Source organism: Dromaius novaehollandiae, chromosome 1 (assembly GCF_036370855.1).
Source record: "Dromaius novaehollandiae isolate bDroNov1 chromosome 1, bDroNov1.hap1, whole genome shotgun sequence".
NCBI classification, from domain to species: Eukaryota; Metazoa; Chordata; class Aves; order Casuariiformes; family Dromaiidae; genus Dromaius; species Dromaius novaehollandiae.
The window spans coordinates 10024464-10045175 of NC_088098.1; the positions used below are offsets into that span (position 1 = coordinate 10024464).

The window sequence follows — 20712 nt, forward strand, 5'->3', positions numbered from 1 at the left end:
TTCTGAGGTCTTATGTTTTAACTGAAAAGTTAGAAATATCTGTCTTCTGTAATTTTAGCTAACTGTTTCTGTAGCTTTATAGTTGGACAACACAAAATATATTAAAATATTGACAGTATGGTTGCTTACACAACTAACAACAAAGCTGTTCTAAAAACCTGCGTACCATGTAATCTATGAGGAAAGTCACTTATTTCATTGTTTGTCTTGAAATGTGTCTAGATCCTAACATTATTAGAAGATAGGGGAAAACACAGCATATGCTTATTTTTAAAGCATTCAAAATATTCACAGAATTAAGTCACCTTTCTAACCTTGTATTCTGGGATGTTGTGTGTCCCAGTATAGGTTTCATTTAAAAAAAAACCCACAAAAACAAAACAAAAAAAACCCAAGCAGGAAATGTTTTCCCCATGATCGTGCTTCCTGTGTTTCATATAACTCCTCTTCACAAATATATTGTGGATGTTCTACCTAAAATGCTTATTGTTGTTAGGCATACATCTAATATAGTAAATAAATAATTACATCATATAAGCCAATGTTTCACTTCATGGAGACAAATGTAGATTTGAAGTGAAAAGGCTATGGTCCTGATTTTCAGACACTTTGAAGTCTTTTAAGGTGTTTTTCTTGAAGCATGTGGGTTTTTTTAAAGCAGGTGGGTTTTATAAAGTAGTCTGCAGTAGTGGAATAAAGAATAACAGTGCGACTGAAGAATCAGATCATGTCCTCCTAACATACAGATTTGTTTTGTGTTGACATGAAATCTCCCCATATCTTTCAAGAGTTCATTTAAACAGTTCTGAAAGTTTTCCACAACTTTAGCCCTTTCCCTGCTATCAGTACTCTCTGTGCAACTGAGACTTTGCATAGGACTCCCTTATGGAACTAACGTCTTTCTTCTTCAGTGGTTAACATAGCTGCTTCTGAACTGGCTGTAGTATTTCACTCCTCTGCCCTTTCCTGTGGTGAAGTGTGCCATCTGTTTTGTTTTGTTTGCTTTATGAGCAGCATGAGTGATGAATTCTGGAATCAAAGGTAGGATTAAAGAAAATACTTGGTTGTAGGTGGAGCCTGAAACTGTGCTTCTGATCCCCTTAAATTGAGCACCTTGCACACAGCAGAGGTAGGCTGTGTGTGGTGAACAAGTAGCATGTTCCTTCCAAGCACCTTAGCATTTAAGGTTCTTTTGTGCATCACTGATCTCCTTAAAGCACAGACTGTGCATAGTCATCATTACAAAACCTTACTGACTTCTGATACTCCGTCCTTTAACTTTTCCCTTTAGGTGATTCAAAACTCAGGTCAACTTCCAAGAGCCAGAGTTGCAGACGATCTTATTTGGGCACAGTGGGATATGATGGAACAAAGACTCTTCTACATTGTTCCAAAGGTGAGGTGAAAGTCATTCTAGTGGTTCTGTTCTTGTCTGTCTCATGATAGGAAAGTTCTGAGCATGTGTGGTAATAATGGTGTGAGTTTGGTTTTCATTACAGTAGTCTCTCTTACTACCTCAAATAACCCAAACCAAAAGCCAGACTTGCCCTACTGCTATCTGTGCATTATGAATTGCAAGAGAACTGGTGGTTTCAGTGCTTCCTGTAAAAGAGGGGGGGTTTGTGAGGGCTTTCTTTTTTTGCTTTAAAAAAGCTTTTTTATTCAAAGTGATCTAAATCTACCAAAAACTGTCACGAGTGTATTGCCTGTGTTCTAGAGAGTTCAGATCTATAAAGTATAAATTGTCTGCAGATATACTGAGTGCACCAAATGAGGTGCACCCTCCCCCACCCCTTTTTTTTTTCTCTGACTGAGGGACTATCTGCACTTGTATTCTGCATAAATAAAAATTAACTTTCCTCACCTCTTCATACCCACCAAAAATAAATGAGCATTAGGAAGTAACAGGAAGTAGAAACTGCAAGGGAGATCATATTCCTGTTTTTCTTTCTGAGGTGCCCTTTATGAACTGACTGAAGTAAGATACAGTTATGGAAAACTTTTTTTAGTCTTCTAGAATATTTGTGTGTGTGTGTGTATGTATGCGCACAAGAGAGACACGCATGTAACGTTGGGCTTCAAGTGAGAGCCCACGCAATTATAGATGATTGGTAGATAATGATCTGGGACAGGAAGGAAGTATGTCATAGTGCTATTGTGGGGGTTTATATGTGGTTTTTAATTTGTCTTTTGTCCCTTTGCTGCACATTTGTTAGCGAAGTGGTTTGGGTGTATAGAGTGCTGGAGTATTTAGTCACTTCTCAGTCTGTATGATATGCATTATGTTTCATTAATTATAAAACACATCCTCTTAATTCTAGGAATCAAGGAATACTTTAAAATGTGTCCAGTTTTATCCTGATGAAAATTTTAACTCAGTAGTAAGTCCTTAGTATTATATTATATGATGATTTTGAGTTGGATGTAATTGTGTTCCAGGCACCGATACTGAGATATGTTTGTTTTTTATTATTGGAGGGAAATTTTTGCAGAGGGAAAGTGGTGTTTGCTTTTTCATTTGCATTTTGTATTTTATATATGTATATTTTTCAAGAATATGTTCAGATTGAGTTACAGTAAGGTAGCTTCAGTGGAATTACACACATACTCACCTAGAAGTAAATGATGTTCATGACGTTACACTGAGCTTATACCCAAGTACTGAAAGGCAGGGTTATCAAAATCACCAGATAAAGAAATCACAGACTACTTTTGTACCAGTTTTAAGTGAGGAGAAGTAGCATCTATTGGCAAGAAATGGAATAGAACATATAAATTATGACTGTATTTGTGAACACGAGCATGTCATTGTGCTAAGTTTTTGTCCTGGTGGCTGAAATTTGCTCTAATGCAAGAGGCTAAATATCCCACAACTGTGCTTTTTTTCTCTTTTTTTTTAAACAAACAAAAAGTAGTAACTATTTAATGGTTTGGGGGAGATTGAAAGGATTACAGGATGACAGATAAATGACAGATAAGCTTTTTTTTTTTTTTTAAATATTCAGTCTGATGAAATGTGAGTGTTACACATTTTACTGGACTGAAATATTAGCCATAGTGTACTGATCTCACTAAATAACATAGGTATATTCTGCTTTTGGGTTAACAGCTGGAATCGCACTTGGATATTTCTGTACATGACACAAGATTAAAGTAAGTTTTTTTGCGGGGGGATAATTTATTTCTTTTTAATGCATAGTCTAACATTTAATAAACCTGAGTAAGATTTAGGTCAGAAACACATTATCTTTGGAGCTGCATAAGTGGGACTGGAATATAAGAATAATTTAAGCACCCTGTCCAGCTCCAGTTCCTCTCACTTTCATCAGGGTCAACTGTAAAACTTAATTGAATCCTTGACTACTTTTTTGGTGTCATTTTTGAGAATGACTTGGCTGAAGAACTAGTTACAGGTTAAACTCTCCTTCTCTTGAGTATTCTTTGCCTGTTCAAAGTAAGGAAACTTGCTTCAATCTCCTGTGCTGTCATGTGTGTGCAGTAATTAATCTGTAGTAGTGATTTCTAAATTCCTGCCCTATTCCTGTCAAGAGAAGCTCTCCATTTTTTGTTGCTGTTACATGTTTTACTGGGCGGTTAACCAGACCATTAGATTGTTCCTACCGCCTATGCTCCTTTTCTTCTCCAGCTTGCTATTTGTTGGTGGCCTGCAGTTTCAAGGGGTAAGATTCATTGGATTCTGTCTGTGTCTCCTGAGCACATGACTGCATTTGAGCCTGTCTCCCTAAAGCTCCCTTTTAATTGAGGAAGATCTCGTCAGGATACTCTTACTCTCAGTCATAGTTCATCTCACTCTCATCTATCTTCGTTTGAATTTTAATTCCAAAATGGCCTGTTTCTCTTCATTAAGCGCAGAGGGAGGCCAAAGCTACTAGTTCAGGTTCACGTATAAGTATCTGAAGGCTGGTGAGCTGCGTCCTGCCCAAACTGTCCCCAAAATCCCTCAGTGCTATGCAGAAAGCTTAGTGTGGTCATGCTGAACATGCAGGTTGCCCTAGATGGGCAATGGATCCTGTTACAGTTAATGCTGAAAAATATCCAACACTTGTAAGAGTTTCATTACTATTTTTTTTTCCCTTGGAATTCTTGCAGAAAACATAGTGAAAAATCCCTGTAGGAGTGAAATCCTTTCTTGGGGGATGGGGAGGAACCCAAAGCAGATTGACTGCAACCTTCTATTGCATGTTCTGCATGGAGAAAAACAGCACTTGTAGATTTTAAAGATATGTAAAACTATTAAAACACTGCTAGTATGGGACTGAAAAAGAATGTCATGGTATAACAAGTTCCATATGAGCATGGTTTTGTCCTTTCCTTTTTCAGTATTTCCATTGAAATTGGCGTGCCCACTTGCAGGTTAAAATATATCTTTACAGACATAAGTAGTAGAGTCAGGCTTCAAAGCCTTTGAGTTCTCAAGTGTAATAGACTGAATTTCCAATACTTTGGCAGAACTTGCTTTCACTTTGTGACTGTTGTCATGTGTTCTTTGTGTTGTGATGAATCAGCGTGGATGAAGAGATTTACTTAGTGATCTTTTATTTGCTCATAGACTTGTGAATTTTGGATATGATTACTGTCAAGACCGAGAGGTTGCACCTAAATCTTTGAATCTTCAGGTTTTTACAAGTAAAGCAGGTAATGAATAAATACAATATTGTCATATTAAAATCTTTTCCAAATGTAATTATCATGAAGTATAATCATAATTACTAAGAATTTTCTCATAAGAGATTACACTGAATATTTTGTGGTTTTTTGTGAGTGTGAGACTTTTCCTTTAGAGTGTACTTGACAGATCTCTGTGAGGAGAGGGAGAAGTGGTAACTGTGCACTGATAAATCTATTTCTGTTTTTTGTGGGTTTTGTTTCTTTTTTTATTCTTTTTTTTTACCCTGTGAAAACTGGACGGATGCACACACACACGCATAGACACTCTCTGTCTTACTTGAGTCCAGGACTACCTAGGTTTTTATATATTAACATTAAAACAGTCATCCAGAAATTTACTGGTAGTCCAAGAGCTGATATAATGCACTCATAAGCTTAAGCTTCTCTGACTAAGTATCTGCAACATTTTGTGCTACTTTCAGAATCCAGGTGGTCCCAAAGCACAGCTGTGTAGTACCGTAGCAATTTAAAGTTAAAGCTGACAAAAAGTATGTTATAAAGGCAGTAAATTCAAAGAAGGTTCTGGCTAAATCTGTTGTCTGGGTATCTGATACAAGCATGTAGTTGTGTTACAGAGTGCATATGCATAAATGGCGCATGTGCAATACAGATTGCAAGAGCTTCTTTTTGGTGTTACTGTGTGATGCTTAGACCCTCAGGGTTTAGTATGTGATACTAAACTTAGTATATGATATTTAACGGTTTAGTATGTATAAGTTGCTAGGTGTTACTTAAATCTTTGGGATTTAGGAATCTCCCTTCATCCTAATACAGGCCACAGACTTTTTCTTGAGTTGAAAACTAGTCTCAAGAGACATCCTTTCATTATGGATGCCTGCACCTTCAACTTCTAAATTAGACCATACGACCAAGCAGCGCTGTATCTGATTAACCTTTGAATAGGCTGCAGAGTTGCATGGAGTATGATGCATTGCAGAAGTGGCTTTGCACCTCATTTTTTAAGGACTGCTGTATGCACAGGGGTGAATTGTTGAGATATTTGCCATTTACACTGAAATGGCCATTAATACAAATCAAGTAAAATACAGTTTCTTTACACTGATTTTTTTTTCCTTACAAATGCAGACAACAGTTAACAAAGTTTAGAGGGAAGGAATTAGAAATGAGACAGTCAAGTTCCTATCTACCTGAATGTAGAATAGGCTACTTTTACTCTCTGTTAGTAAGACAATATTTTTGAGATGCCTTTCATATACAAGCCACCTGTCCAATAATGGAAAATGTTATTAATTTGCATATACACATTTCCTATTAAACCTACCCTCTCCAGGGTTTGTCCAGATTCAAGCATCTACTTTCACCTTAGGATGAGATTCCATCTTCCTCCCACCAGACTGTTGACTGATTCCCTGAAAGAAAATGTTCTTTTCCATCTGGCTATACAGTATTTAAATCCCCTGTAGAAACTCTCAGATGTTGAACCTTTTGCTTAATGTTAAACACACGGTTTGACTGTTGCACTTAGTAAGTGGGATTACTGTATGTGGCATTCCATTGAATGTTTGAAACCAAAGATTATGTTGGCCCATCCATTTTGAGTAATGGACAGTTTGGTCAAATGATTTTGGGGCTGAGACTATGGTCCAATTGTTGACGGACACTGACTAGACTGCAAGCTCTTTGGGGGCATAGACCATACTTTCTATGGAATTGCTAGCATGCTTTAACTATTAATGTGGATGTCTCTCTTTGTTCCATTGAGCGATCTCTGGCAAAGAATAATTGGAATAAATTCAAAACGGAATATTCCATGCAACTTCCTATTTAATAAAACTGTTACTGACTACAGCCAATCTGAACTCTGGATGAAATCACTCTTTCTTTCTCGAATTTCCATAGTAGAAGAAAAGTAGTCCTGTTCCTTACATCCAGCACAAACAAGACAAAAAGTCTCCAGATAAAAATACTAATGTACTTGTCATAAATTAGCTGAGATCAAACAGTTCTAGTCTTAGGATTAACTTTGTATGTTCAGCACTCAGTTATTTAAACAACACTTTGTGGTTATGTTTTCTTTTAGTGCTTAGAAGTACTTTTCTGTTAAATTTACTGGATTTTCAGAAAAATGGAGACAGTAAGATAGCATAAACCCTGGATTACCCTCACCTAACTTTATGCACATAAAAGTTAAGTGTCTGGACTACATTTATAGAGAGAGATAAGCATCTCCAAAGGATGATTGCTTCCATCTGCCTGTCTTCACTTGCTATAGAAGGAGCCTAAATCAGTGATGTTTGGATGGCTGAAGTTAGGTGAGACAAGTCTCTCTTAAGCTTGTACAAGCAGAAAAAATGCACTAATGCAATGGTATATTTGAATTGTGAGACACTCAGATGCCATGTTGAGATGTTGGTACAGCATTATGTTTTAAGGTTCTGTGTAAAGAGAAATCAGGAGTTTGAAGTTAAGTTTCCTAAGAAAGACTTTGTGTCTTCATGTCTATACGCATTAGTCTCTTACAAGTTCCGTGATGTGATGTTTATTTACCAAGTGGCAGAGTTGTAATTGTTTCCTTAACTCTGCTAAATATAGAAAATATTATTCTACACAAATAGAGCTTTATATACTGCCTTTTTCCTCCCTCTTCATTGTTGCTAATTGAGACTTCTTTTTTAATTCCTGAAAAGATAAGGGAGTCTCTCCAAATATATCTTCATGTATCTCTCTTCTCGTATTGTAGCATTTAGTTCAAACTCTTATTGTTTGCAGAGGATATTGAAATGGATAGTGTAGGAGACTTTGTTCTGCCTTTGCACAGAACACTTACCGCTCAGGCACAATAGGGGTACAAACTTTCCCTGCATCAGTACACCCCAGCTCTGATTTCGCAGAGAGCACTGGTAGGGGTAGGAAAGGAATCTGTTACATTTTTAGTCTCTGACTGCTTTGAGACTGCCAAGACAGTATCAGCTGTAATGGTGCTTCATGGACACTTGCTGAGCTGAGACTGTCGTGCGCCTTTTATCTGTGTTAATGAAGCACCATTTGATTATATTATCTATCATTTGGAATTCAGGTTGTTAATGTTTGGATCACTATCCTAGCGGTGAAAGTACATGCATCTCGTTAGTAGTCCCCAGAGCAGCTGTTTTTTGTGATCAGCTTGCATATAAACCCACTGATACCTTAATCTAAATAGATTCACTTGCATTCACTTGCATGTTGTGCAATTTACAGGATCGCATACACTTTATTCTCCAGCTTGCAAGAAAGAAATTTGTAGTGTCAGAGTGGAGCTGTTGGTAATAAAACAGCATTGTGGGTTTGCTGGAGCTCTTCCAGTCTCCCTGCTGAGTCCTGATGCTGCTACTTTAAAAATTATGCAGGCTCTGAAAGATGCCAAGAGCTCTGGCAAAATGCCTTGTCTGTTGTCTAAATAAATTAAATATCCATGGAAAACTGTATCAGACTTCCCATCAATATTCAACCTGGTGAGAATAAGCAGAAAAAAATTGCACCTCACATTTCTGGGGAAGGAAATAATTTCTGAAGTGCCTTGGCCGGATCTATATCACAGCTATGGTACAGCTTTGTGGTCTGAAGTGCTAGGCATTTAACTATCTAAAATATTTTGTTAATAGTGCTTTTGTACTTGCGCTTTTTTTGTACTGTGCCTTTTTCTGTATACTTCTTATATATGAACCTTTATTTTTTTAAAAAAGAATATTTATTTTAGCAATGTTTTTATCTTTGCTGAAAATTTATCACTTAAAGGTGAATGGTCATAGCTGTGGTCCAGCTTTCCCAACTGAGTTAGGAGAATGTGCTTTGGAAGCCCTTTCTAACATGAATGCCAAAGCAGCTTGCCAAGGCATTGGAGTAAGTGGATTAAAGTCCTTTTTTTTGTTCTTTTTTTAATAAGAGATGGAGGGATAGCTACCATCTAATTAAGTCAAAGCAGTCTATCAGTATGATTTAGAATTAGGATGGAAGAGGGAGAGCATTCTTGCACAAACTACCTTCGTTGAAATATGCTTGTGACAGGGACTAACTTTTCTCTTAAAAAAAAGGAATTTTGGCTCTTTGGACTGGAGAGTGGAGAAGGGACTATAATTTCTAGTGTGAGAAAGCGCTAATAGCCTATCAGGCTGCTGCCAATATGAAATGATTATTTAGAAAGCAAACAAACTTCATATTTTACTATGTTCTGTGCATATTTGATAGTCCCTTAACAGAAAATATTTAGAGATTGAGGTAGGCTGTGGAGAGAAAGGCTTGATCATTTTTTGACTGCAAGCATGATGTCTGTGGGGAAGGGCTAAAAATGTGCTTCTCCTAAACAGAAGAACTGGCTATGTCAGAACCCAGAATTGTATTGTGGCACATTATCTCCTCTGCTCTCTCTTTCTCTGTCTCTCACTAGGTAAATGGTAGTTAAAGAAATGTGTAATATGTATTTCTATAATCTGAGCTTTTTTGAGAGATTATAATTGTTCGTTTCTGATTTGTAACAGTCTTGTTTTAGTTTTGTGCAGTGTGAAGGTGTCCATGTAATCAAGTGCACAAGTCAATTTTCTTCTCCTTTTTGTCTTTTTAGGAGGCTTGTGTGTGTGTTGCAGTCTAGCCTCCGATATTCCTGATGAAATAACATATTCCATATATTTCTTACATAAAGGTAAGATTATCCTGTTCAGTTATACTTGCTTTATTTTGGATAATGTAACTTTGAAAGAGTCACGGAATGCTTTGCAAAACAAGTTTCTACCTCAGTCTGTGGACAATAAACTACTGTGGCTGCTGTTTTAAAGACTGCAGCTGCATTTGGCTGCTAAGTCAACCTTCCTGCTATAGACTTCCTGCCTGATACTGAACGAGTTGCTTCAAACCCATGGCTTCATGATGGCTATTAACTGGGTATTTCTAGCGAGGCTTTCCAACATGCTGAGCACAAACAACATCAATGAAATCTGTGGGAGCTGCAGGTGTGCTGTACTTATGCCATAAGGCATTCAGTGTATAGGAAAATGGAGCCAGTGGCTGTTAGCTTGAAAGTGTGTTTAGAGTTCTAGTTCAACACTTGAGTTTCACAGCAAGGAGTGCAATACCCACTGACTTTAAGAATGATATATGTAAGCGGTGTCCTAGCTCTTAGTTTTAGGCCCTAATTTTTTTCTTGGAAAGAATGAAGCATACTGTTTCATCTTGATCAGAGCAAAACTTACAATGTTAGCAAGATGTCTTTTTTTCATTTGATAAGTGGAGGAGGGAGGTGAATTATTTCTCAATGAGAAGCTGCATAGGATGGAGTAACCATATTCAAGTAGGCAACATACTTCTGTTTTACCTCAAGTCTTCGCTTTCATGTGTCAGGAAAATGACTTAGGACTTCAGTGCTGGGAATTGCAGTAACCTGTCACTTTGCTGCTGGAACTGCATTTTTGGGGTTCTTGAAAGCGTTAGCAAACTGTCGAAAAGTTCATTTTGGATGTGGCAGCACTCAGCACTGATGATTCACAGTGAAGAGCTGACTTCCTCAGATATGTACTATGTGTAGCTGATGGGGGGTTGCATCTCTTTAAGCCAGCCATGGCCTTTGTTCATCCGTATGCATACCAGGAAGAGAGTGAGGATAAATATGATGGTGATGTTGACCAGCTGCATCTGGAATGACCGCAGAATGGAGTTTTTTGATGCAGAGATGTTTCTGGATTCATGCAAGATTCATCTGTCATAGAGAATTACATGTTTGGGCCTGAAGTGACCCCACAGAGACAGCAGCATATCAGGAACATAAGTCACTTTTTTGAGGCTTATAAGGAGTTCAGTCTGTGCTGCAGCATCTGCACGCTCAGAAGGAGAACTTGCTTCTCCACGTGAATGCAGGTCCCCACAGTCAGTTGCTGTAGCATAAATGCAGAAGTGGTGATGTTGCAGGTGTATTCTGCAGTGCTAGTATTAGCTTATATGTGTTCAGGTTGGAAAGTAACAGGGCGGTTGGTTATCCTGAGTTACATTGATGCATCTCAAGCAAATTTCGGTCACTATCTTGTGTCAAAGAAACTGTTTCTTTTAGATTCCTCTTTATCTATAGGGTTACTGTTGGTCTTGGAAATCTCTTGTTTCTTTTTTGCAGCAGCATGAAGGATATCTCCTGCTGGGGTCAAGAATCAAAGTCCTGTCCACCTGGATGGGTGACTGAAGCACGGTTCACCCACTTTTTTTTTTTTTTCTTCCTTCTCCTTTGGTGGTATTATAAGCTGTAGATCTATCTCTTATCCTGTGTTTTCCTACATTATTAGGTAGCATACTAGGTCATGACACCATTCATTCCATGCTTAAGCGTGGATGTTTGGAGGCAAGTCATTGTCTCCTTAGTTACCTGAATCTTCAGTTTCTCTCAGAGGTTGACAAAACCTCTGTGCTCTTCTTGCTGGACAAAGGGAGAGGTTTGGTGCCAGCCTAGAATAAAATAATAATCTGTGCTGATGTGAAGTCCGTGCAAGCATAGCTTGCATGAAATTAGCTACTGTCTTAAACTGAGATGTGAACTAAGTTGGAGTAAGAGGATGTGCAGATAAACAGACTGGAGGTTCTCTAAAGCAGTTGAAGGATCACCAAAATATGAGGCACAACTATATAAAGGATTTTTTTTTTTTTCTGAGGGGGAGATATTTTTACGCAAGAGTTTATTCTGGGATGGAATGTTTTTTAAGACAGGAACACAGGCTGTGTAGTATGTGGCCAATTTTTGTATACTAAAGAACTGTGTTGCATGGGTGCAGGTCTACTAAGTATGCAGCAACTCTGTTTAGTGTGAAGTAAATCTATCTGTGCAGACAAGCCTATAAAATAGCCTGAAATGTCACTGTTTGTTTGGGTAAACTGGCACTGCTGAAAATTCTAGCTGTAAAGTCGTACATGGCTCATAACAGATGGTGTGTGGGTTTTTTTAATATTATTTTTTTTTCCCCAGGTTACAACAAAACCTTTACAGTCTCTCTAGAAAGAGCAGAAACCCATCAATTGAAGGAAGTGGCTTTTTTGAATCTTGGTAGGTTATTGGTGTTGTTTCCCTGTGTGGCTGCCATTCTCTGTCCCTGGTAGGGAGACAAATGGATAACCTTCCTCTAAGAGAAAAAGATTTATTTTCCTTGACTCTAAGTAGTTGTGGGGTTTTTTTGTTTGTCTGGTTGGTTGGGTTTTTTTGCTTAACTTCTATATTTGGCATTTGATACTGCAATACCTCACAGTTAGTAGGCAACTTCCTCTGAAAATAACTCAGCTTTTGCTCTGGAGATCAGCTAGTGAGTTGAGTGTCTTGAGCCTCTTGAATCTTCCCCTGGAAACTCAAATATATTGCTAGTATTTCCTGTCTTAATACAACAGCTGCTTTTAATTAACTCCTTTATATTTCCTAGACATAATCAATTCCTCCAAAGAGAAATGGGTCAAGATGAGAATCATGTGAAACAACCTCTTAGAGCAGATAAGTGAACAAGTACTAAATTTACTGCTGTTATTTCTTTAAATAGATTATTATGTGGCTGCTTATTTGCCTGGCCAGTTCCTGCACCTCCTGAACATTCAACATCCTGATCTACTGTGCTATAGTTTGTTTCTTACAGGTACAGTAAGACTACTGCTTTGAAGTAATTCTTATTGTTGTGAAAACTTACTCAAACCTCTCTATAAGAAAGTTGAGTTTGCTTAGCATTTGCTTTATTGCACAGTGTTCCCTAGAAGAGAGACTGAAAAATAAAAACAATGTTTTGGCCACTTCCATTTTTAAAAAGAGAATCTGAAGTGACCTTTCTTACTTCATCCATTACGTACTTCTAGCTTGTTGTGAAATGGAAGAAGAGCTTTCACTGAATTTGAAATTCTTTGCCTCAGTTTCATAGTTTCCTTTCCCCCACCTTTGCACATGCTTATTGGTCCTCTGCTGTTCTCAAATTTCACTTGGAGATGTAAATTTGATTTTACATTTCCTTCCTCCAATTGAGTTGCTCTAAATGTGTGTGTTTGGAGGGTGTGGGGAGAGGAAATCTGTGTTTCCTTCACCTGATCAGACTGATGCAATTTGATTTAGAGTCTCATCTGAGAGGCACATTATTTCATTTCCAACAAACATGTCTTTATGGGAAATGGGTTATTTTTGGAAATGGAGGGCCTTTGTTTGAAAGCAGAAGTCCGTTTTTCTGATTGGATGAAGGAAAGGTAAGCAGTGGGGAGTGGTGCAGGGGCACTGTAGGAAGCAAATGTGTGGCTGTTAAATATATCTACTTAAATATGCTGCTAGACATGGGTGGAGAAGTTGTGTGGTGGGCCTGATTTCTTTGATGCAAGGGGATCTGGAGTCCTATGACATAGTACTGTGGTAGTGAATGTCAATGCTAGCATAAATAAAGTGGGTTTGATCCAATGCTTTAATTGGTAATTGTAGAGCAGAACCTTCCTATTCTGGTCTTTCTGGGAAAAACGATAAGCAGTCTGCTAATGCAAGGTTGTATCATGATTCTAAACGTGAGCATTTCTGACCTGTAGCGATGCTTAGGTGCCAATTCCATTGTTGTATCTGTATTACTAGCCTTGTGGCCTTCTCTGCCCTGTACTATGTATCCTGATTTGTTGTATTTCCGCATTGCGAGACTTAGATCTGTACAGCTTCTCTGCTTCAACAGTAGGGAAGGATTGGATTGGATGTGGACATTGCTCCCTATTTATTCCCAGCCAACAGCATTCCTCCTCCTCTTCAGCACAATACCAGTGCAGGTAGTACTAGGAGCAGACTGTTTCCTACTGCTGGGGACCAGGGACTGTTGGCAGGAGACAATACTGTTAGCAGCCAAATTTTACGTTCTGAGTCCTTTCTCTCCTCAAACCTTCCTTCTTCAGGTGAGGATGCAAGAGTTGACATGTTGCCCAGCTGCTCCATCCAATCTCCGCTTGTGTCAACCGTCCTGGATTGCTGTGCAGGAAGCATCTATGCAGTGAGCATCAGTGATACTGCCTTACTACAGTTCCTACGGAACAGCAAGCAAGACAGCGAGAGACTGGCAGCTCTGCATTGTGCTCTTCTATGTGTCGGAAGTACAACAGACTTGGAAACGCAGGTGGGAAAAGAACCTGCTCTAAGTTCTTTGGCTGACATCTCATACAAAGCAGGGTCAGGGGATGGAACCAAACAGAAGTAATCCTGATTCGCATGTACCTTTTGGTAGTACCAAGAGATTCACCAGCTGGATTGCCCAAGGTGCTTTATTGGTCAGAGCTGTTCTGAAAATGTTTATCTCCATATCAGTGCTCCCTGCAAAGTATTGGGTACCTGAGTCAAAGTTCCTGTGGCCTCTTTCAAGTCTCTTAAAACACATGCTTAAACAGATATGACAAATTACCCTGTTCTAATTCTTGTAGATTATTTGGTGGATTTCCGAGAACCTGTCAACATGCCATACTTTTGACCCCATTCAAGAATTTATCATTGGTAGGTATTTCTTTTCCTGCATACTAAGTTAAAATACCTAACTTGCAACTTAAGGAGAAACCACAGTATCACAAACTGACTCTCTTCTTTCCTAACATTTTGATTATAATCTGTATTAATTGACCTACATGTTGTGACATTAGAGCCAATGTCAGTAGTTTGGGAGGTATATAGATCAGAATAGCAGCAAAAAAAATCAGAATGGCAGCAGAACTCTTCAAATACAGACTTCTGTCCACTGAGACAAATAGTGTTTTCATTATTTTAGGTCACTGGAGAGCAAATTCTCTGCCCTGCTCCTGGCTTGAATATCTGCAGTGTGAATAACGGAGATTGGAAAGGAGTAACAAATCTTCTCTAGCCCAGCCCTAAACATTTTGTCATAATGATCTGGCATAGCATGACGTTCTCCTTTAACAACCGATTCCTCAGCCTAGCCAGTGCATATCCTGTGTGCCCTGAGCCTTTGTACAAAGGACCCCTGCAGGGCTGAGCTGTAGCCAAGCCACTGACCCAGCCCTGCACAGCCATCTGGACTTCCCTTCCTCCTTTTGTGCACAGAATGGGACCAGTTCCACCACGGAGGAAGCTGCTTCAGAGTCGGCAGCAGGATTTGTCCCTAAACAAGTGTTAGATAGAGGAGGAACAGAGTGTAAAGCTTGTTCTTGATAACAGCTAAGTTTACATAATCTTGTCCTTCTCAATCTTTTTATGTTGCATTCAGCCTCCCTGTACTGCAGAATGTGTCCAGAAATGCACAACCTGGATAAACTTTTGCCATACACATCACTGCTTGACTGGATTGGGGTAAGAGAACAGCTGGTGCTTCCATTAATAACTGGAGGGAGTCTGTTTGCTTGTTTGTTTTCCTTTAATAAAACCTGCCATGTGACTTATCTGTATATGTCACCTTTTCTCAGACATGCTCTAAATCCACATTTGTGTTTTATGTCCATTTTATTTTGTCAAGTCTTGATCTTGGTGGTGTCTTTCACAAGCCCTAATTTCCTCAAGTAACTTCATTTATAAAACGGGAATAGTTACTGTATTGTAACAGATGATTAATTTGCTGGGGTTTGGAACAAGACACTAATTGCCTATGTCATGATATTTTTAATGGATACAAAATATCTTTAACCAACAGTCATGCAGTTATTTCCAAGACAAACAGTTTCAAGAGAGTTAAGATTTCTGAGTAAGTTTGCAGAAGTAAAATAACTTTAAATAAGCCCCACAGTTACAATATACTAAATAGCTAATTTGAATTTTTGTAATTTATCACTGTTCTAAAGTTATCTTTTCCTAAATGGGATCAATGAGAGAAAATGTCTTCTGTCTTTTCAGCAAAACTGAATGTACAGTTTTGGTTAGCTAGATTATTTCCCAAAGGAAATGGGTAATGGAGATTCACTTAGATACTCAAACAGGCTGCGTTTTATGGCAAGTGAATTATATTCTTAACATTTGTCTGTATTTATAGGTTATCCCTGGAGTAACATGTGCAACAGACATTATTTCTCTACCTATACTAGGGGTAAGTTTCTCTGTAAAAATATGTTCATATTGGCAGGTAGGAGCTTTTACTTTTTAAAACTAAATACTAGTACAGTATTGGCATGCACAGCCCTGTCCAAAAATAGGGGTGAACAGAAAATTGCCCTATTGTAAATGCATGACCCATTTCATAAAATATCAGTCTTCCTGACTGATGTTTGCTAGCTCAAAGATGTGTATGTATATTTTTTTATTCTCTTAAGAGACTTCTTCAGTTCAATAGGGAAAGCTTTCCAAGAATTAATTCTTTCTAGATTTGATTGATACGTCTTTCCTTTGTGACTTTGTTAGCTGCAGGTAAACTTCTTGGCACAACAGATACAGGATTTCTCAGTACATATCCCTCAATACATATCTCAAGGGAGATTTCGTTGTGCTTCCAGTGGTACTTGTGGTTCATGACCCTCCCTTTGTTTTGTCCAGAGCATCCTGTGATTGCACTGATGTCAGGGATTTGGCTACCTAAATCTAGACACATTCCTGTACAGCCTGGAAAAGGCAGTGAGCTGGATGGGGAGGAGCACATGCTGTTTGGGTAGGAAACTGTACTTTCCATTGAAAACAAGATGAATGATTCTTCCCGTCTTCCTTTTCCCTGCCTCAGCTGTCCCCAATTTAGGAAAACACTTCACATTTTCCCAAGTGCTACCCACAAGTGGTCTCTTGTTCTCCATGGGAACTCTGGTTATATAAGAATATTGTGTTGTGTAGAACTTTAATGAGATGAGAGTCGGTTTTCTCCCAGGTACTCATAGCTAGCTCATAAAACAGTTTTAACAAAACCCTTTAAATTGGTGAAGTTACATACTGCCCCGTCACTCTTCTGCTGTTGCATTACAGCCATATTGCTTCAGATTCACAGCACTGTTATCTGTGAATTGAGCTTTGCGTGCTTTGCTCGGGAAGGCTGCCGTGGGAGATGAGACACCTGGGAAAATCTCGTCTTGAAGTTGTGTTGCTAAATAATCCACGTAATTCACTAAGGTCAAAGTTAGCAGGCCTTTAATTTGTCTGAGATTGAACCTCGAACCCCTGGGGGCAAATGCCTTTAGCAGCTATGCTTCCTGATTGTGGAACTCATTTCCTATTTCTGTCTGAAACCTAAACAGACTGAAAAGGTCAGAGTTGAACTGAAGACACATATTTCCTGCTACTTTTGACTGCAAATTGCTCTGGCTCTCAAATGAGGCAGATATAAATACACAGGGTTTACTGCTTTGGGTGCTTTGTACCACTCCAGTGACACAAAGCCACCATGCCTTGAGTTTAACTGATCACTTGATGGGGTTTCAATTGGTGTACGTTCTCGTGTCACAATCAGACCCTGGTGAAGAATCTAGTCCTATATGTATTATTTCTGTTGCATCAGATTTTATGGCATTTCACAGAAAGAACAGTGAGTTGTTTACCTGAGAAGCTTTTTAAAGTTCTCAAGCCCTTGAATTGTTGAGAACCTTTGGAAGCACTGTATCCATATTCATAGTGTAACATGCTCCTTTGGTAACAGGTCTCTTTTACCACTGAATTCCTGCTCAGCAAGAGATATTGAGAGGCTCTGAGAATGGGGGAGCAGTCAGAGTCAGGTTGTCAAAAACCTTTACACAAGAGTTGTTATTAATATGCATCTGATCTTCTAAAATGCAAAAAACAAACTTGAAGGAGTGCACATAGGCTTTATCTATCGGAAGGGGACAAGTGAAGGGCAGGAGAAAAGAGGGGAAGAAAGTGGGAGGGAGTTTGGGAGGAGAAAGCGAACACATGTAGTGCAAGCAGTTGCCAGGGAGATCAGCACAAGGAAAAGGCAGCCTCTTTCTCACTGTTAGCTGGGGCTAATAGTGGAGATCTGTGGTGTAGCTGCCTGTGGCTCCCTGCGTGGTTAGTTACACAGCTCTCTGAATGCCTTCACTGCTGGACAGAGGTATTGCAACAATTCTTCAAGAGGCAGGTGTGCTCCTGACAGGTGACTTGGAGGTCATCAGCACCCTTCATCGCTCAGGGAGTATAAGCAGAGAGCTCTCTTTGTCTTTAGTAAAAACACCGATACTTATGGAAGGCTCTGTGGGAGCTTTTGATGGATTGCGAGCTGATAAGGCCTTGGTTTGACTTCTGGTAGTGCAGTCTCTTTTAGGCATTCACACTTAGGCAATAATTCCTGACAGTCTAGAAATGTCTGCAAAATAAACACCACTTAAGACTGCATAAAGGAGTCTTCTCTCTCAGATCTTTGCCCTGATGATCTCCAGAAGATTACAAATTTAATTATAATAATTCTTTATTTTCAGTTTTTTACTTTTTAATGAGACCTAAAGACAGTGCAGATTTTCAGTGGCATCTGCTTTTAATTCTGAAGTCTACCACTTCCTGTTACAGACAATATATGAAAAAAACTTGCTGTCTTGCTTCCCCTACCACAAATCAAACTTCTGTGTGGCCTGAATGCATCTTTGCAGTGGTAGTGCTGTCGCAGTTGCATAAATTGGTCGCTAGATGATACCCTTACTCTATAGTCTTGATTTTTTTTTTCCCCATTGGTTTCATATTGGTAACATTTATGCAACGCACCGTGGTAGTCCATTGTAGATTTTGTTAATCGGCTCCAGCAGGGTGAACATATGGTGCTGCATGCCCTTCTAGTTTCCAGCTGCTAAGTATAACTAACCTGAAGCAAAAAGTACCTTTACTTTTCTGCTGCAGCTACAACAATAAAGCAATAATCAGCTTTGGCAGCAAGAGGGACGTGGCTGGCAGGAGTTAGTCTCTGTCTGTTATTTTCACTGGCAAATTGTAGTCCATAGTAGGAAATGGTTTAAGGGCATCTGAGGTTTTCTTCTAAAGTTATTGTCATTGCTATCCCTCCCCCACTTTTCTACAAAATCCAACATGTTATAGCAAGCCAGGGGAATACTGTGAATCCAGATTCTCTCTGCCTTCTAATGTTTCTACTATGGTACTTATACTGGAAAGGTAGATGGGTAGGAAGGGGAAGAGAAGTGCAAGTACAATCACTTGTTTTTTAAAACTGCCAAAATGAAGTGTCTTAATCTCAATCACTCCCCCTTCATAAATAGTGGCCTTAAATCTCTATAGCCAGTCTAGGAACTAGCTTAGGAAACCAGTACCTGTTTGTTTCTTTCCTCGTGTCTGTTCACAGCTGGGTTTAAATCACTTTCAGCATTAGAGTCAAAGATTTTAGAAGTGCTGTGGGAATGTTTGGATTTTGTTTCTTTTCTGGGTTGAGAGTCTGTTGCTTGAGGTTGGCAAATGGATGTTTGCAGTGGAAGTATTAATGCAGCTTGAAAATATTGCTAGCCTGCAGCTGCCAGGGCCATAGTGTTGCTCCTCTACTTAGGGCTACTAGGAAAACAGAGTGGGATTTATTTGACCAAATGTAAATATTTACATCCGAGTTAGTTGCCTGAGGCTCCTTTTCAGAGTCAGTGGAACTCTGGACAGTATGGTCAGTGTGGTCTGTGGTGCGGTTCTTCCCATCCTAAACCAAACATCTGAAATGGGTCAGACGAGTTATGACATAGAAGTATCTATTTCTCCCCAGTGACTGTAAAAGGACCCAAGGTAGCTAGGTATCTGCATTGCAGCCACCAACTCTTGAGCTCACGTATAGGTAGATCCTACGCCCACCGTTAAATTTAGAGAATAAATGTTTAGGGTAAAATTTAAGAAGTATTGAAAAAAGAGCGCAACTGATTTTGGGTTTTTTTTTTTCAGCTAGATAGCTGTTTAACTACAGCTATTGCCATTCTTTCCAATCACTTAAAGACAGTATTATTAGATATTTCCGTAACTGTGCAGCTTGTATTCATGTTTTCCCTGCAATGCTTTGCAGGTTCAAAACTCTAAAGGCTTCTGGGACAAACTTAACTCAAACCTGGAAAGTGTGAAGTATGCAGAGCCACACTTACATTACCACAACAATGTCCTGAGGAGGGAATGGCTTAACCTTTCAGAAGAGGTAAGTATACATTCATTGAAATAGTCTCCAGAGCTGTCTCTTAAATGGTTGTTTTAAAGCTAAACATGGAACAGTGTTCTTACTTTGTTTTGTTTTGAATTCTTCAAGGATGTAATGGGGATAAAGAAGTGAGAACCTGGTTATGAGAGGTGTAAAGACTTTCAGTCATTTTACTTATAAGGTCATTGTCTGTTAGTGGTATTCTGTGAAAATAATGAAACTAAGCAAAAGCAGAGCTTGCACATACCTTTATTATCATGTAATTTAGATGTATGTGGGTGCCTGTGGGCGTAGGTGATTGGAAGCTGAGCCCAGTGAAGCCCGACTGCGCTTACTTCCATTTAAAGGGAAAATCAACATAATTTCTCATCTGCCTTTCATCAGGAAGTATTTTAATTGGCCTTCTGGTTTGTTTGTTCATTTGGAGATTTTTGTTTGTTTGATTTAGAAAGAGGAAAGAAGAACCACAGCATATTTGAGGAATATTCTTGAAAATGCAAAAAAGTAGGTACTTTTTTTTATTATACTTACCTTTTCTTATTTTGTTGAAGTGTGTTGGAAGATTTAAATGTGTTCTCCAGTTTGGCTCATTAGATACCTGATCAGATACCTTGCTCTGAAGGAAATTATCTAGATGGTAATCAAGTATTGGAGTCCTTATGATCACTACAGCTTGATCTGAAATATCCAGGCCTCTAGAACTAGGGAATTTATGGTAGATATGAAGCCTTCTTATGCAGCCTAGGCAGTTAGAATTCTTTTTATGCTATTTAATGTGTTTATTAAATGTAGTCAAAATTACAGTTTTTGGATTTCTTTAGCTGCTTTTGAAAGACCAAAGGGTTGTTTCAGCTTTTTAATGTCCTAAAGATTCTTTTAGAGCAATGCTTATGAAACAAGCTGATTTTGTTTCCAACCCCAGGGTGCTGTCTCATCTGGACACTTGGGACTGTGGTAAGTAAAACTTATGCTAATGTAGGCCTTAGTTGGAAGGTTTGTTAGAATATTTCCATCTAGCTGTTTTTGCCTGAAAAATAAATTGCCATTTGTGTTT

General features: G+C 38.8%; 1 protein-coding gene across 1 annotated transcript in view; it reads left to right on the plus strand.

Annotated features, from left to right (window-relative positions):
- GSAP (gamma-secretase activating protein) overlaps window positions 1-20712 on the plus strand; it is a 48319-nt gene that overhangs the window by 11486 nt on the left and 16121 nt on the right. The window contains exons 9-22 of the mRNA XM_064505240.1: window positions 1292-1396; window positions 2322-2381; window positions 3110-3153; window positions 4571-4656; window positions 9248-9325; window positions 11624-11701; window positions 12183-12275; window positions 13546-13763; window positions 14065-14134; window positions 14859-14941; window positions 15615-15668; window positions 19533-19658; window positions 20107-20162; window positions 20581-20612. Coding sequence (XP_064361310.1) covers window positions 1292-1396; window positions 2322-2381; window positions 3110-3153; window positions 4571-4656; window positions 9248-9325; window positions 11624-11701; window positions 12183-12275; window positions 13546-13763; window positions 14065-14134; window positions 14859-14941; window positions 15615-15668; window positions 19533-19658; window positions 20107-20162; window positions 20581-20612 — 1183 coding nt within the window. The remainder of the gene's footprint in view (window positions 1-1291; window positions 1397-2321; window positions 2382-3109; window positions 3154-4570; window positions 4657-9247; window positions 9326-11623; window positions 11702-12182; window positions 12276-13545; window positions 13764-14064; window positions 14135-14858; window positions 14942-15614; window positions 15669-19532; window positions 19659-20106; window positions 20163-20580; window positions 20613-20712) is intronic.